Below are 16,064 nucleotides of genomic sequence, written 5' to 3'. Positions count from 1 at the left end.
ACCATAAAAAAACCCACGTTTCCCTTAAAAATTCCCCAGCTGAGAAACAGATGCTCTCAATTATGTTACTTAGAAATATTTTAAGTTTACAAGAAAAGATTAGAACAGCTCTGACACTATACTAAGCTATTCCCTCCTTTTTCATTACTAAAGTTACATGAGGATACATACAAAATTATTGGTCAGTCATGAAGATATGCAAGTTTGTTTGCCTGCCAAATCTTTAAAATTCATTTGTGGTTTTCATATTTGCATGTCCCATCAGAAGATTTTTTTCAGTTTTCTCATTCTTAGCTTTTATAACCCATTCCCAGCCACTCAGAGTACAACATATGAATTGTAGGCTCTACTTCTGCATCTACTTAAACAGTGCTGGCCCACTGAAATGCTTTTCATAATTTATAATAAATAGCAGCAAAGTAGCTCAGTACTTCTAAATACTTCCAGCGATATTTGATCCAGAAAATACGTTCATGATTAACAGTAAGTGACTAGATTACTCCTAGCTTGCTTGCACATCTGATTTCTTAGATCTCAGTCCTGCTAAGGAAGCTGTCAAAGCATGCGATGGCAATCTATCTATAGTCCTGTATAATCAGTGACAGATTTATCAGCAGCTTCAAAAGGAGCAAAGTTCAGTCATTCTATGAGCATGAAGTTGTTCCCCTCTATAAAAGTGTTTGCAGAATCAAGGCCTCAATCCCCATAAAAAGTTTGCAAGCTGTCTTCAAATTTTACAGATCTGGTAGTAATTCATCTGTGTATACAAACCCAAATAGAAGTCAGGATAAAATCAGTGTGCCAGCAAAACAAAACCCTGTTTAGCGGACTTCAAGGCCTTTCTTTGAAAGAAGTGTCTTTTTTTTTTTTTTTTTCTCAAATAAAAAGGAACACAAATCCAGTCTTAAGGGAAAACATAGAACAAATAAGTATTTTCTGCTAGTGTCTTTTCAAAATCCATCTTTTAGGAAACCTAATATTGTAGATAAATTGTATTGCTTCCATTAGAAGGTCAACCAGTTGAGCTGAAAACAGTTTAAACACATGCACTTCAGTAGCCAGACATTAATGTGGCTTAAACCACAACATTAATAATTTTGACATTGATATAGTACTTGATGGTAAAAGGTGATCAGCTCAGTAACACAGGGGGATGAACGTTAGAAAAGTCTCTGTAGCCTAATAGTATTTCTTAAAAACCACTAAAGATTCTTGTTCAAATTGTAGTGACTATGATCAATGGTAAGGTCAAAGTGCTAACAGGGACTCAACTGGCTAGTTGCTTTTTTGTTTGCCTATTGATAGATATGTTTTAAAGGACCACAAAGGCACCGTTTCATTGACTGCAGCAAGAATGCCTAAAGTAAGAAAGCCATCAAGTCAGCCCTATGGGTTTCTGTGTCCATAAAACGTGCTTTGAATTTAAATCAGCAGCTCCTCATCCAAACTTTTATGGTATACAACTGAGTGGTTAGTGATTTGTATCAAGTAAACAAAACACAAAACAGTGAAATACTGAGTTCACAACAAGCTTCTAATGTAAATAACTCTTAGGAAGGAATTTATGCTGGCAGTATTGCCAAGGCACCAAAATTGCATTCTCAGTTCTCTCGCTCAGTATTTATCTAAAAATTGAGGATTCAGAGGTAACCGCCATATATTTCCTGCTACTAAAATAAGCAAATATTATTTCTTCTCTCTCTAAGTTTACATGCCACAAGGAAAGAAGGACTAAATCTTGAATTCTATTCTATTTCTAGATTCTATTGCAAATTAAAAGTACATTCATTTTTCACAGAGGCCCATCCAGAAGTCACTTTGGGTTCATAAAGGAAGAATAATGCCACTGCAGGCTTCCCCAGCAGCATTATGCATTAATATGTTTATTCAAACAAGCATACAGCCTAAGTGAGGGCTTTCTCGGTGAGCTAATTTTCTCATATTACAAAGGCGAATGTTCTAAATCTGAAAGGACACGTTCTCTCACCTTCGATTTTGTCCTTTACCCCTCCCTGTACCCAAATCTATTCTCTTTCTGAGCAGAGAACTGAGCTCACCAGAGCTGACTGCACAGCTTGGAGATGAAAAGCAACATGAAACATTTGCTAACAGCTAGAAAATCTCCTTTCTCATGCTCTCACTCCATCTTGAGCATACATGAACTCTTCATTTAAAAAGCTGAAGTTGCTCATTTAGATAGCTCTTTTCCACTGACTCCAAGCCTATTCCAAACAGCTGTGACCACTCTCCCCCCATTGCAGTCACAGTCCTGATGCCAGGAGGACAGAAATGGGCTCTCACACCTTAGCCGTGACTGTGCTGAAAAGTGGGCCCTGCTCATCAGGTATCTCAGTAGTCAGCCCAGGAAAAAAAAAGACAAAACACTTTTTTACGAAGAGAGACAAAGGGCAGAGTACTTATTGTGCAAACTTTGGACAATCCTTTTTGAACATATGCACTATTTTCTTTTTTTATCCATTACTGCCCACTCCTTCCAATTTTCTACTGTTCATTTTTGTCTTGTTAGAGAAAGGACTTAGATTTTTATAAATACACAAGCATGCCATAATTTTAAATTGCCAGTACAATAATCCAATAATCTGTTGCAAATGAAGGCTCTCTTAAGTTTACAGAGGTTAATTTACTATTACCACTTACTCCTAATCCATTATTATGGGCAGTTGCAGGTATAATGTCATAGTGCACATTTATTTCCTACTGCCTTCCTCAAAATGCCATGTGGATTTCAGCAGCAAGCACTTTGAGCCCTCCTTGGCCCTGCATTTCACATGGAGCCAGTAATCCTTCAAACAAATCTCCTGTGCAAGCTTGTTTTTCTCAAACATCTCTCAAAATCCCACTTTAACCTGGCATGAAGAAGCAAAAGATTGAAAGTATTTGTGCAAAACTTACATCATATGTGAAATTTTCACAATTATCATTTTAACACATCCCTTGATACTGACACATTTTGATCATACCAACATTGTCTGCTAACTAATTTGTACAGATCTAGACCAGGTGCTGGGACATTTCAGTGTCCCCCTTCTTCATTGTAGGTGGCTGATACATTTCAGAGTGTTCACTACAACAGTGTCTGAGCTCTGGCTGAGTACTAAATATTCTTTCATCTCCTGCCTGTGCAGCATGCCTGCCCAAACCAAATGAGCAGGTGCCTAGAAGGGCTTTGGAACCAGGCCAGGCACTGCTGTGCATGCAATGGCTGCTTCTGCAGCAGGAGCACAGAGCGCTGCAGGCTCACACACTTGGGCCCTTGGGCTGTCCAGCAGGGCAGCACAGCAGAGAGAGGAGTAAGACACGGCAAGTCCAATGTCATTGTCTGGACTTACACCTTCAAAGTTTTTTAGGCCCACATTAATTCCTAGAGCTTAATTAATTCCTTGTACAATTACACCAGCTACCACAATATCCGTACTTGCAGGTGCCAATTTTCTGTTCTGTTTTTCCCTTTCATGTATCTGTATATTATACAGATTCCACCCCGAACAAGGGAAATAACCTTTGCTTTGAAGACACTAGAGTTGATTCTTCAACTCCAACTGGAATTGCATACTTTCATCTCTCAAATATTTCAAATCTTTTTGATTATATTAAAACTTTGTTGATGCAAAGACCCATAGACAGCAGCTGTTCCTACCACTAAGTACACAAAATTATCATATTTGGGTAGCATCAACCAAGTTATTCCGTTCCTACCAAGGACTAGAGGGATTGTACCCAAGGGTAAGAATGTCAACAAATTACTCATAAAAATTCAGGTTCTAAGCACCTGCTCTATGAGTATTCTGTTTACTTTAGCTTTCAGATGCTTTATTTGTGAGCTTGTTTTTAAAGCATACGTGTCTGTTCTCCTTTTAAAATATATTCTGTTTAAATACTAGGTCATTTATTACCTTCCAGTGTATTGCAGATGTCATAGAAAGTATATTTTAAATATAGACTCATACTTATTTTTTAATTATCATAGTACTCTCCATACTTGTGTACTGTTGGAAAAACACCTATTGTTATTAAAACATGGTGAAGGGAAGAAGGAAGAACAAAGCTACTACCTTGCTCCCTGCACTCCAATAAGTGCTGGCAAGTGTTCATGCTTACATAGGAACTGTTCCAAATATGACCAAAACTGCCATATATATATATATTTTTTTTTTTAAATAGTGTATTTTTAAACATAAGGTCTTTTTTGCTAAAGCAGGCAGGAAATATACCTGAATTATGCCTAATTCAACACATTCTCACCTGATCTCTAGATCACAGCCTGCTTGCACCCAGAATAAATGAGTTAGCTGCAGTGGTACTTCCAAGAACTGATTACATCAACTAAGACTAGAATCAAGTCTACTTTGTCTCACTTTCTATACTGAAAATTTTTTACATCCTCTCTAGAAATCCCCAAAAGCTTTAGAAATCTTAAAACAAAAAACAAAAAACAAAACAAAAAAAACCTTACTATTAAAGCATTGAGTTCATTCAGTGTGTAACAAAAGAGAGTGAAAAAAAAGAAAAAGAGCAGCAGTTCACCGTGGATACTATTGATTTAAACCATTTAAATACCATCTGAAATGTCACTGACATTTACAGCAACGCTTCTTGAAAAAAAAGAAATTACACATGTTGACAAGTAAATAACATGAGATTGCTGATCTTGGCAGCTGTCATCTTGACATGCCAATAAATTATTCATATCAGCTTGTTTTATTATCTTGCCCTTACAAATGGCACAGCGCAGGTCAAAACAGAATAGACACTCAGAAATAATGAATCCTGTTAGCAGGACTTTTCCACAGGAGCACAAGGTCCAAGCACAAGCACTGGATACATCCCGAGCATAGAAAGGTCTGCCTTTGGCAGGGGTGGCCCTCAGCTCACAAAGGTCCCTTTGCCTCATCTGCCTGCCCCCACTCCATCCCTTCACTGCAGTGGGGCTGAAGCCCTGTAGTCAGGTGTAAGCTGCAGAGAAGCAAGGTCCTTTTCAAAGCCTTGCTCACCACAGAGAGTAGAGTAAAAAAACCACAACTTCTCTTGTTACTCCTTCTCTAGCTAGCGCAAACCATCCTTCCTCCCTATGAAAGAAGTGATGCAGCAGTCACAAAAAGATGGTGAAGTGTGTTAGGCTCCCTAGGATCCTTGGACTCTTGGGATGTCCTTCAGAAGGGAGGAGAACAAAGATATTTACACTGACTACACAGCATCCGGGAGCATCCCACAGTTTGGTGAGCATCTTGCAACACTTTTACACAAACCAGGAGCAAACATAGGAGAAAACAACCCAAATGAAGTCCTTGTGGCAAAAAGTCCTGGGGAAAACCATGTATTTTTAAGATGTCTTGAATGTCTCCAAGACCAACGTGACCACCACAGACCCCTGGAATGGTAAACCACAACCTACCCACATGACACCTTTGCAAGACATTGAAGCACTTCATGTATTTCTCTTACCAGTACCAAATGCTTTGCTAACCATACATTGATCTTCTGTCATGCATATGAGAAACTTATTACATCATTTCATAAAAATTATACAAGTTAAGGTAATAGAATATTATATTTTTTCTCTGAAGAGACAGAAAAAAATCCCTGCTTATAAGAAAATATGTATATCAGATGTGGCAAATATTGAAATCATACTTTATAAGCATTTTAGCATTTGAAATCTTACTTCTACATGAAATATAGGTAATTTTTCTTCTCTAAGATCAATAAAAGGTCTATTTTCAAAATGACAGTATATTGACTGAAGGGCCAAAAATGCCTGAAGTATTGATTGCATGCATATAATCACGTCTTGCTCAGTAAGTTAAGCTAGTCTACACAGTAAAATGAGAAGAGATCCACTATATCATTTAAACAAAATATTTTCATTGTATCTGAAAAATAGCTTCCATCAATCACAAGTTTCTCATTGACAATATTTTTTTTTTCTTTCTTTCTTTTTTTTTAACCTCAGGAAGTAGATTTGCACAGAGTGAACAGCCAGGACAAGCTTGGTCTTACTGTGTGTTACAGAACAGATGACGAGGATGACACTGGTATTTATGTGAGCGAGGTAGGATTGAGCTGATTCCCCTAAGATAAAATCTGTGTTTTAAACTGCAGTGCTAGACATTTAAGACAACACCTTGCTTCTATTTGTACCATGTTCAAACAATAGCTAGAAAGTAATAATTGGAAGAAATCTAATTATTTTTCCTTTTCTTCAGTCTGAGTGAAAACTGAAGTTCCATTGAAGTCCAACTCCTACTGACTTCAGTGAGAAATCTTTAGAAATACAGTGGGAAAAAAAACAAACACACTGTCTTTAGAAGGCTCTTTATTCACTTGGAAAGCGATGTTAAATTGACAGTTTCTCCAGTACTGAACATTATTAACTACCCCAGAACAAATGCTTGCCTTTATAATTTGTATGCGTGGTCCTTGTTCTGAAGTCTAGAGAAGAGAGTTGTGATGTTACCCTATTTCAGTCTGTTCAAACACAGAATGTATGTTGTACTTGAGACACTCATTAAAAATACCTGGGTTTTCACCTGTAAAAACATTTCACATTAAACATTGCTTCTTTTCCACTGCATCACAGAAATACATGGATTTTGCAATGTCTGATTATCTCTTATAACTCATAAGACCTCTTTTGTATGGCAAACGGTTTTTGTTGTATTGACACTTGGTGTTCATTTTTCCTTAACATATTCTCAACATTCAATTTCAGATGACGTTTTCAGAGGATTTGCAATATATTCTGTCTTTCATTTTTGTTCTCAATTATTCCAGGAATAATATAAATGAAAAAAAAGAAATCCACTTGTTTATTTGCAAAGATTTGGGGCTCATTTGTCCCTCTTTGCTTCCTTTCATAAAATAAGTAGCATTTTGTAGAATCTTTTTATCAGACGGATCAATTCCAAACTTCACAACAGCAGTCTGGGGAGGAAAAATCAACTAAATCTAAACTGTTCCTTTAGAATGCATCACTTAGGATATAATCCTTCCTGCTCTGTAGGCAAAATCTTTAGGTTCTAATGAGAGTACTGTGCTGTAAAGCAAAATGTTAAATTATGAGGTAGCCAGATATCATGCAAACATGATAAACCTACAGTCCCTGAAGACACGTCTCAGGAATTAGTGTTTTGGTTTTGACTTCTGCATATTAACCTGCATGTCATTTTGTCTTCCATAAGCAAAGAAAAGTGCTGTATTCACTAACAAGATGTAACAACTGTGTAGCAGCAATGACAGGCACAATGGCTTACCACATCAGTCATATTACTAATGCCGGGGTTACACTGGGAAGTAAGAGGCTGAGGCCTAAAATCTCCAAAATGCTTACAATTCTCTTATTTTGTAGATTGATCCCAACAGTATTGCTGCAAAAGATGGTCGACTCCGAGAAGGGGATCGCATTATTCAAGTATGTGTGTAAATAGTTGAAAGCCTGGTAACGCACTATAACCTACTGCTGCAACCATTTTAATTCCATATCTTCATTTCAGTGTCATTTTTACAAATCACTCCTTTAAAATGGCATTTCTAGAATGATTTGGATTGGAATGAACTTTAAAGATCATCTAGTTCCAGTCCCCCTGCCATAGACAGAGACAGCTTCCACTAGACCAGGCTGCTCATAAAGTTCCTTTCAACATCCATATATTTATTCCCTTCTAACTTTCTGAAGACGTTTGAATTTTCTCTGCTACATATCAGTCAAATTTTTATATTCCTGGCCAGGTAGAGCTGTATACCAGCCTGGTCTGCAGGCTAAGGATTTTGTCAGTAGATTTCATCTGTTTTCAGCACATATTGATAAACCTTGAACTTTTCCTTCCATCACAAAAAAAAAAAACATTTTGACCCTATTTGCAGAATCTCGGTGGACAGCCTCATTAGCAGGGTGTCTCACACTGCAGGCTGAACACCCACTCCCTGCATGCCAGAAGGAGCAGTCATGCAATCTTACACCACAGCGATTTTGATGGAAGCATTTTATCTCCTACATAGAGCATGTAGAGCATGTAAACGTCCATGTCCTATGTAGTCTTTGGGGGTGGTGTCCATAGCCTCACCTGTCCCATTTGATGACGTTCCTTTCCACCCAAAAGAGCTGACTCTGCTCCCTGTCTAGTTTCCATTCTCATAACAAGCTCTGTGCGTCACCTGCACAGGTTTGGAACAGCTTCATGCATCCATTGCCTGACAGTTACCTAAACAACATGGCTGTTGATTCAAGCTCTCTGGCTTGTACTGGACTGGGATCGATTCAGCTATGCAGCCTGCTAGAGCTGGTTGTGTCACATGGATATTTAAATGAATATAAATAAATAAAAATATACATGAAAGGATGTAATTCTGTTGCTCTTTTCTTTAAAGATCAATGGCATAGAGGTACAGAACCGAGAAGAAGCCGTAGCACTTCTCACCAGTGAAGAGAGCAAGAATGTCTCCTTACTTGTTGCAAGACCAGAAATTCAGGTACTGTAGTAATAAATAAGTAAACACTCTCAAGTCTTAATTAAAAGACTTGCTGTTTTACAGAAAGTATTCACCATTGAAGAATTTTAACTGAACTAAATCTACCAAATCTAAAACCGTATTAAATAGTTTGACTGGACATACATGTGGTATAAAATAATAGAACACAGTAGACATTATACTTATAGATATGCATTATATTACAGTTCAATGTGTAATAATTTTAGTGATTTATATATGCTGCAATGTATATTACAACGATCAGTGCAAGATACTTCAGATGATTTCAAGCCATGGCTTTGAAGACCATACTCAATTCTAAATCCTACAGCTATTGATAAATCATTCATTAAAACATCTATTATTTATCCCTTTATAACACCATCTCTTAATGTAGTTAAATACTGTCAAGAAGCATCCTCAGCTTAATGAAAGGTTGTCCCAGGTCCCTTCATGGAGCAGGGATTAGCGCAACAAAGATGCTGAACAAACAGCACTGTTGTTTGATCTCTCTCTTGGTCCATGTGCTGGGAAAGCAACCCTTGCCAATGCATCCAGAAACATGGGGTCATGCTCATGACTATCTTGTTAGCCTACATGTTTCTGAGCTCTCTCCCTTGGGGCTGACAGGTTAGGAGTAAAAAGACTCACAGACCCAGAGCAAGCATTTTTGCTTCTGGCCCTTTATGCTGCCTCACAAGTGGTGTATTTAAGCTTCACACCTTGGAGTATTTTATACATCCTAATTGAATGACATGCAAACCAGAACAGCCCCAATGCTAAGAAGCATTTCCATGGATGAAAAGGCTGTATCGGTTTCATGCAAAGGTCTGTTGATGTTAAGGCCATGCTGTTGAAGTTTGAGGTGAGGGAAGGTAGAAAAGTCAATGCCCACACTCAGTAGGAGATGTGTGCATCTTCTCAGGACACAGCAGCACTGTCACAGGAAGGAATCTCTTAAAATTTCCCAAACACCTTCCACAAAGAAGGAACCTAATTTACATCAGTATTCATTCTTTTGACAACGTTTGGTGGTGTTTTTTTTTTTTTTTCTCCTTTTTCACATAGCTGGATGAAGGATGGATGGACGATGACAGAAATGATTTTCTGGATGACTTGCACATGGACATGTTGGAGGAGCAGCACCACCAGGCAATGCAATTTACTGCCAGCATGCTTCAGCAGGTACTGCTGTTCTGTTGTGCAGTGGTGTCAAACCTTCACATTGCACTCAATATTCCAATATTGAGCTTGACTGAATACATTTAGTGTCTTGAATGACAGTCAAGGCAAAAAGACTTATTGCAAAATCAAGATATTATATGGCTATCCACAAACAACTTCTTGGGGACTAAATTATTTTTAAGTGTTACCTTTTTTCATTTTTTCCCATTATGACAACATGATCTTCTTAGAAATGCACCATTTTGGCTGTGATCAGTAACAAAACTAGAAGCTAAGTATAGTATAAGTAAAGGAGGCAGAGAGCTACTGCTCTCTGTATAAAATACCCTATTTGACATACACACATATATTGAAAACTCCCTGTCTGCCAAAGCCATCAAATACAAATGGGGAACTCAGGCAAATGACTGAACTGAGGTCTGTATATTTGACAAGAAGGGCAAAGAAAATATTTCTGCATAACAAGTTTATGCAGAGACAGATTTGGACCTGGATTCCCTGTTATCCTGCCACAATCAATGCAATCATACAAGTTCATGAATAGTTTCTCTTTTTTTTTTTTTGTCTGGAGTTTTCTAAAACTCTGCATCCGCTGTGGGAGCCACATTTTTGGAAGAGCGATATTCTCATTTTGGCACCATAGTAGAACTGGATAATTTTGTGCAGCTATACTCCAGAAGGAATGTGTTGAAATTTTGCATTCTAGTGTTGTTCCTATCTAACTGAAACCAGACCAAGTTCTTCTGAAAAGGTCATCCAAATCAAGGTGTGTTTTCAGTCACCATTTCTATGCTTTCTTTCCATACAAGTAAAAATCAAAATGCACTAATTGTAACAGGTAGCAATTAAGAAAACTATTACATAATAGACATCCTGAGATATTTTATATCCTTGCAATAATTTCTCTTTGCCATTTGATTTTTACTGTTAGAAGAAGCACGAAGAAGATGGTGGTACCACCGACACAGCAACTATTTTATCTAACCAGCATGAGAAGGACAGTGGCGTAGGGCGCACAGACGACAGTACTCGGAATGATGAGAGCTCTGAGCAAGAAAACAATGCAGATGATCACACCACTTCCTCTAACACTTTAGGGAGCCAGAAGAAGCTGACATACAGTCATGACACCCTTGGAAGTGGCGATATGCAGTTCAGCAACGAGTCATTTATCTCAGCCGACTGCACAGATGTCGACTTCCTTGGCATCCCTGTAGATGAATGCGAGCGATTCCGGGAACTGCTGGAACTCAAATGCCAGGTGAAGTCTGCCAACCCTTACAGCCTGTATTACCATACCAGCACTCTGGATATGAGCAAAAGTGACCAAGAAAGCGTTGACAAAGAGCTGGAGATGCTGAATGAGGAACTGCGCAATATTGAGCTAGAGTGCCTGAACATTGTGAGAGCTCATAAAATGCAGCAGCTGAAAGATCAGTACCGGGAGCCCTGGATGTTGCATAACAGCGGGTTCCGCAACTACAACACAAGCATCGATGTTCGCAGGCATGAGCTCTCAGACATTACAGAGCTCCCAGAGAAGTCTGACAAGGATAGCTCAAGTGCATACAACACGGGTGAAAGCTGCCGAAGCACTCCACTCACGCTCGAGATTTCTCCTGACAATTCCTTGCGGAGAACTGCAGAAGGCATCAACTGTCAAGGTAATGAGGGAGCAGTGGCATATAATGTCTCCCAAAAGAATTTATTTGCCAGCTCAGAAAGTCATGAATCCAGCACTGGTAAATGCCATTCGTCTGCTAAAGATCCTGACACTAGCAAACAAATGGAATGCAAGGAGAGAAAAGCCAGTGATGGAAGCAAAAGCCCTACTCATGGTCAAAAACCTTCTGGCTCCTATGTCTCCCCATACCACCACTCTCCATATAAGCATGCTCATATTCCTGCTCATGCACAGCATTATCAGAGCTACATGCAGCTAATCCAACAGAAATCAGCAGTGGAGTACGCACAGAGCCAAATGAGCCTGGTGAGCATGTGCAAAGACTTCAATGCAAGCCAGAGTGAGCCAAGGATGGAGTGGAAAGTGAAGGTCCGAAGCGATGGAACCCGCTACATCACCAAGAGGCCTGTCAGGGACAGACTGCTGAGAGAACGAGCCATAAAGATTAAGGAAGAGCGCAGTGGGATGACTACTGATGATGATGCCATAAGTGAAATGAAGATGGGCCGCTACTGGAGTAAGGAAGAGCGGAAGCAGCATCTAGTGAAAGCAAAGGAGCAGAGGAGGAGACGTGAGTTTATGATGCAAAGCAGGCTGGATTGTTTAAAGGAACAGCAAGGTGCAGAAGAAAAGAAAGAGATGAATATCATTGAACTGAGCCACAAAAAAATGATGAAGAAAAGGAATAAAAAAATATTTGACAACTGGATGACAATCCAGGAACTGCTTACCCATGGAACAAAGTCACCAGATGGAACACGAGTGTACAATTCCTTCCTGTCAGTGACTACTGTATAATCATCATTGCTAACTTATGTACATAAAATGCTACCATTGGGGTAGAAATCAATGCCTCGTTCAATGTGGCAAGGTTTTTGTATATAAGATACAGTCATCGAGTTTATAGTTCAAATACTGAACTCTACGACTGCGGGTGCCAGGATCTCCATTATAAAGTGGAGAGAAAGTTTGCCCACCCCAACTCCTTCAGAGGCAATATTAGCAGTGCTTTTTGGGATACTGATTGTACTTTTTTACTTGTTACCTTTTACATAAAGTGTTTAAATATCAAAAATGTATTAACCATATTTACACAGGTAATTTGCTTAAACTATATTCATATAAAAAGGTACCCGTGCTCTTCTTTGTCTAAAAAGAATGCAAAACCCCACAAGAGCGACTGCACATATGTATTTTTTGTGAAACCATATTTTCTGATACTATTCTGCTGTTGTTCACTTCTACACTGTGTTGTTTATCTATTTTTAGCTCAAGGTTTAAACTCAGAATTATTGAATTCATAATAGAGCCATTCTCTTGTAATATTTAACATTTATCAAACAGCAGTTTTTATAGTTACTGTCAACATTTAAACATTTTTCTTCCTAAGGTTTCTAAAGAAAGTATATACATTTCATCTGAAAAGCCTGAAGCAAAGAGAAGTGTATTGCAGCTTTAAAGATTTTAAAGCATGTTTGCAAACGTTGCAACCTCTTGAAAAAAAATGTGCATGTACAGCCGATTTGTTTATATAAGACAGTTTGTGGAATTTGAAAAGCCCATGGTAGTTACTGTTTGCTTTATAGATTTGAATGTATTGAATTTTAAAAGCAGTTTCATTAAATCATCACTAGCTGCAAATGTTAACAAGTAAAATGAAGTAAAATAAATTATTGTTTTATATTTCAAACAATTTAAAATTTTTTTTTACTCCCTTATGGTTGCGCCACGCTGAGCGTTCTTGCCTAGAGTACAGCTCTCATGTCTGGGAGTCAAGCCTAACAGGAAGGACCGCATCCTGACCTTGCGGGGATTCAGCACTGAGGTTTTCTTGAGGGAAGGTGACACAGAGGGAAGAGGCAAGAGAGAATTAGCAGGAATATGAAGTATAAAATCAAACAGTGCAGATGTTCACCTCACAAGGCATTTAGGATGACCTGTAAGCATGAAAAAAAAATAGGACTTCTACTCTTCTGTTTTGTTTCATGGTGTCTTAATGGTGTATAAAATTGACCTACAAACTTCAGCAAAGGTTTGCATTAAAAATAGACAAATTTATAAATTAAAAGAGAATGGAGAAAGAGAAATGGAGAAAAGGACAAAAAGTGAATTTCAAAGAGATATTTCACTCCTCTTCTTGTTTTCTGTTTGTAACTAAGAATTCAGATAGAAACTTGATTTTTTTTTTTTCCTGGATAAATAGCAAACTAGACTCATTATTAATAGCTCCTAGATTCTTCACCCCCTCTCCCTTTTCATTTTCTTCCACAAAAAAATTCTCCCCCAAACTCTTAATCAATTTCTGTTCTGAAATCTTCCATTGTAACTATTCAGAGCTAAAATTATAACCTAAATAACAGGTAAAAGTTGGAAAGAAAAAGATTAACAGCTTCTCAGTACCCATTTTGTCTGCTATCAAGATGCAAACAACAGATGTGGGGCTTTTTTCCCCGTTCCTTTTGTGGGTTACCATACAATTGGCATTGACTATATGCCCACCATATTCCACACTACGCTATTTTAAATACTAGAAAATACACCTTAAGCTAGTATAAATTGTCACTGCCTCTTGAAATCCAACACTGTCAACAATCCTCTGTAAATATATCTTGAAATATACTTTTCTTCTGGATGAATTACTGTTCTTGCTGTAGGCTATTGAAGATATTGTATTAACTTTGTTAGAGCCAGGATTTCCCTTGACTTACTAAAAGCTGGTTACTATCACAAGTAGCACAGTAGGAGAAACATAACTGTGAGTTTCACAACACATGTACATGATCCTTGCTGTCTCTGTCTCACATGTGTGTGAGAGTTCCATAGCAGAATAAAGTTCAGATATCCAGATAGACAGGCAGAGCTATAATTACTGTGGAATCACAGTCCTTAAAACCAGGCATGGAAAAGCACTTAAGCTGTCTTTATTCTACTTGTAAATTCCGGAGTAGAATTTGAAACACTCTAATGAGGTAAAATTATCATCAGATTGTGATGGCTTTGTCAGAAAAACTTTGTAGGTAATAGTTCCTTTAGGTGCCAGTTATATGAATCCTGAGCATATATGTATGGATGTAACAGCAGAAACATATTTGAGAATTCAAATATGATGTGTAGAAATTATACTAGAGCAACAACAGCATAAAATTTGCATTCTTTAGGATGCTGAAATAAAGTTATTGGGCAAGAATTACTCAGATACCTTTGAGATTTTCCTCACTAACCATTTGTCATTTTGGTCACTTAAAAATCAATTGTCTGCTTTAGTATTACAACTTATTAACTAACATCGTTTCGCAGGATCTGACAGTTATCCTGAAAATCTGGGCAGAAGTTAAGCAAACTGCAGGTTTTGCCTTTCCTTGCTCCATGGGCTACCTTGCCACACTCCCTTCTTCAGTGCCTTACCTGAGTACTTAATGTGGTACTGGAAAGGGAGGCTTTGGTTCTTTTTATTGCTTTCAAGGGAATGCTCAAAATTATCAAAATGTTAGTGCAAGCCTGACCTTATTAAAGCAAAAAGAATCATACTAGGAAGTCTCTGATGTCTAAGTGGAAATATTTCAAATGGCTTTTCTAAAAGAAATTGTCATACATTATTGCAGTGTTTAAAAGATAACAATAGAAATTGCTGATGCTGTCACAGACCTGACACTTCTGTCCCCGTCCCATACTAACACATACCACTTCAGCAAACCAAAAATCTGAACAGGAATCCCTGAACATTGGTTGGTGCAGAATTTGGCCTGATTCTTCACAATAAAAATAGGCTCTGTGTCAAACTCAGGTCAGTTTCCTAAATTGCAGAATGCTCTCAGATGTAACATCTATAAAAATGTAAAATACTTATTTGCAAATAGGGTTAAAATCAGCATGGAACCAACCACTTTAGATGTGCACTGAAATGGGAAAGCCCTGAACCAAACCTAACAGCGTGTTTTTGTAAATTAAGAGAATTTGCACATTAGGGATGGCAAATAAAATGAGGTAAGACTACATATCGCCTAGGGACTACTGGTTGGAGAACTAATTAGGATTATAAACAGAAAGTATGTAAATTAACCAAATATAATTATCTACTAGTGGCCTTTGGAAATAGGTTACAGGATACTTGTTAACAAAATTGCTCAAATGCCTGGAAGCCTTACAAAGCAAGCCATAAGCAATTTAAGCTCCTATTTTTGTTTTATTTTCAATTGTTCTTAAAGCAGTTGTAGTATAAAGAATTTAGTGGAACATAAAGTAATTAGAGAGAAGTCAAAAATCTAGACAGAAGCTGTCACAGCAGATGCTATTCCTCCATCCTAAGGAACAGAGAGGTACATTTAATAAAACCAAGAGGCCTCTGGTTTTATCAAATGTAAATTCGTTATTGAAAGAAAATAGCAAAGATTCTGCTTGGGTTTTCATCCCAGCAGCTTCGTTTCTCCATCAGAGCAGTTTCTGTGAGCCTCCAGCTACAGTTAATCTAGAAGAGTGGTGTCTCTCTTGCCAAAACACAGCCTCTCAGGAATACAAGGTTTAAATGAAGATGTGATGTTCACTGTTCAAATGCAAACATGCAGAATTAATGCCACTTTTCTCTATGCGTCTGTCATGGCAAAAAGCTGTATGAGATTCAGGGGCTTCTATTGAGAAAGCTGCTTATTTCCCATGCATATCATTGGAGACAGAAGACTGATCACTGCAGACTGATAACACTTGATAGTCA

At 38.0% G+C, this 16,064-nt stretch overlaps 1 protein-coding gene across 2 annotated transcripts in view; it reads left to right on the top strand.

Moving 5' to 3' along the window:
• The window catches only part of PDZRN3 (PDZ domain containing ring finger 3), a 120,810-nt gene extending 107,761 nt beyond the window's left edge, over positions 1-13,049 (top strand). For both annotated transcript variants that reach the window (XM_414432.8, XM_015293224.4), the window contains 5 exons: positions 5,972-6,070; positions 7,367-7,429; positions 8,386-8,487; positions 9,556-9,672; positions 10,604-13,049. In XM_414432.8, the coding sequence (XP_414432.3) occupies positions 5,972-6,070; positions 7,367-7,429; positions 8,386-8,487; positions 9,556-9,672; positions 10,604-12,154 (1,932 nt within the window). In that variant the 3' untranslated portion in view covers positions 12,155-13,049. The remainder of the gene's footprint in view (positions 1-5,971; positions 6,071-7,366; positions 7,430-8,385; positions 8,488-9,555; positions 9,673-10,603) is intronic.
• The last annotated feature ends 3,015 nt before the right edge of the window (positions 13,050-16,064 follow it).

The sequence above is a fragment of the Gallus gallus genome, chromosome 12 (genome assembly GCF_016699485.2).
Source record: "Gallus gallus isolate bGalGal1 chromosome 12, bGalGal1.mat.broiler.GRCg7b, whole genome shotgun sequence".
Classification (NCBI taxonomy): Eukaryota; Metazoa; Chordata; class Aves; order Galliformes; family Phasianidae; genus Gallus; species Gallus gallus.
The sequence above is the reverse complement of the archived record's forward strand: the minus strand, read 5'-3'. Positions and strand labels throughout refer to the sequence as shown.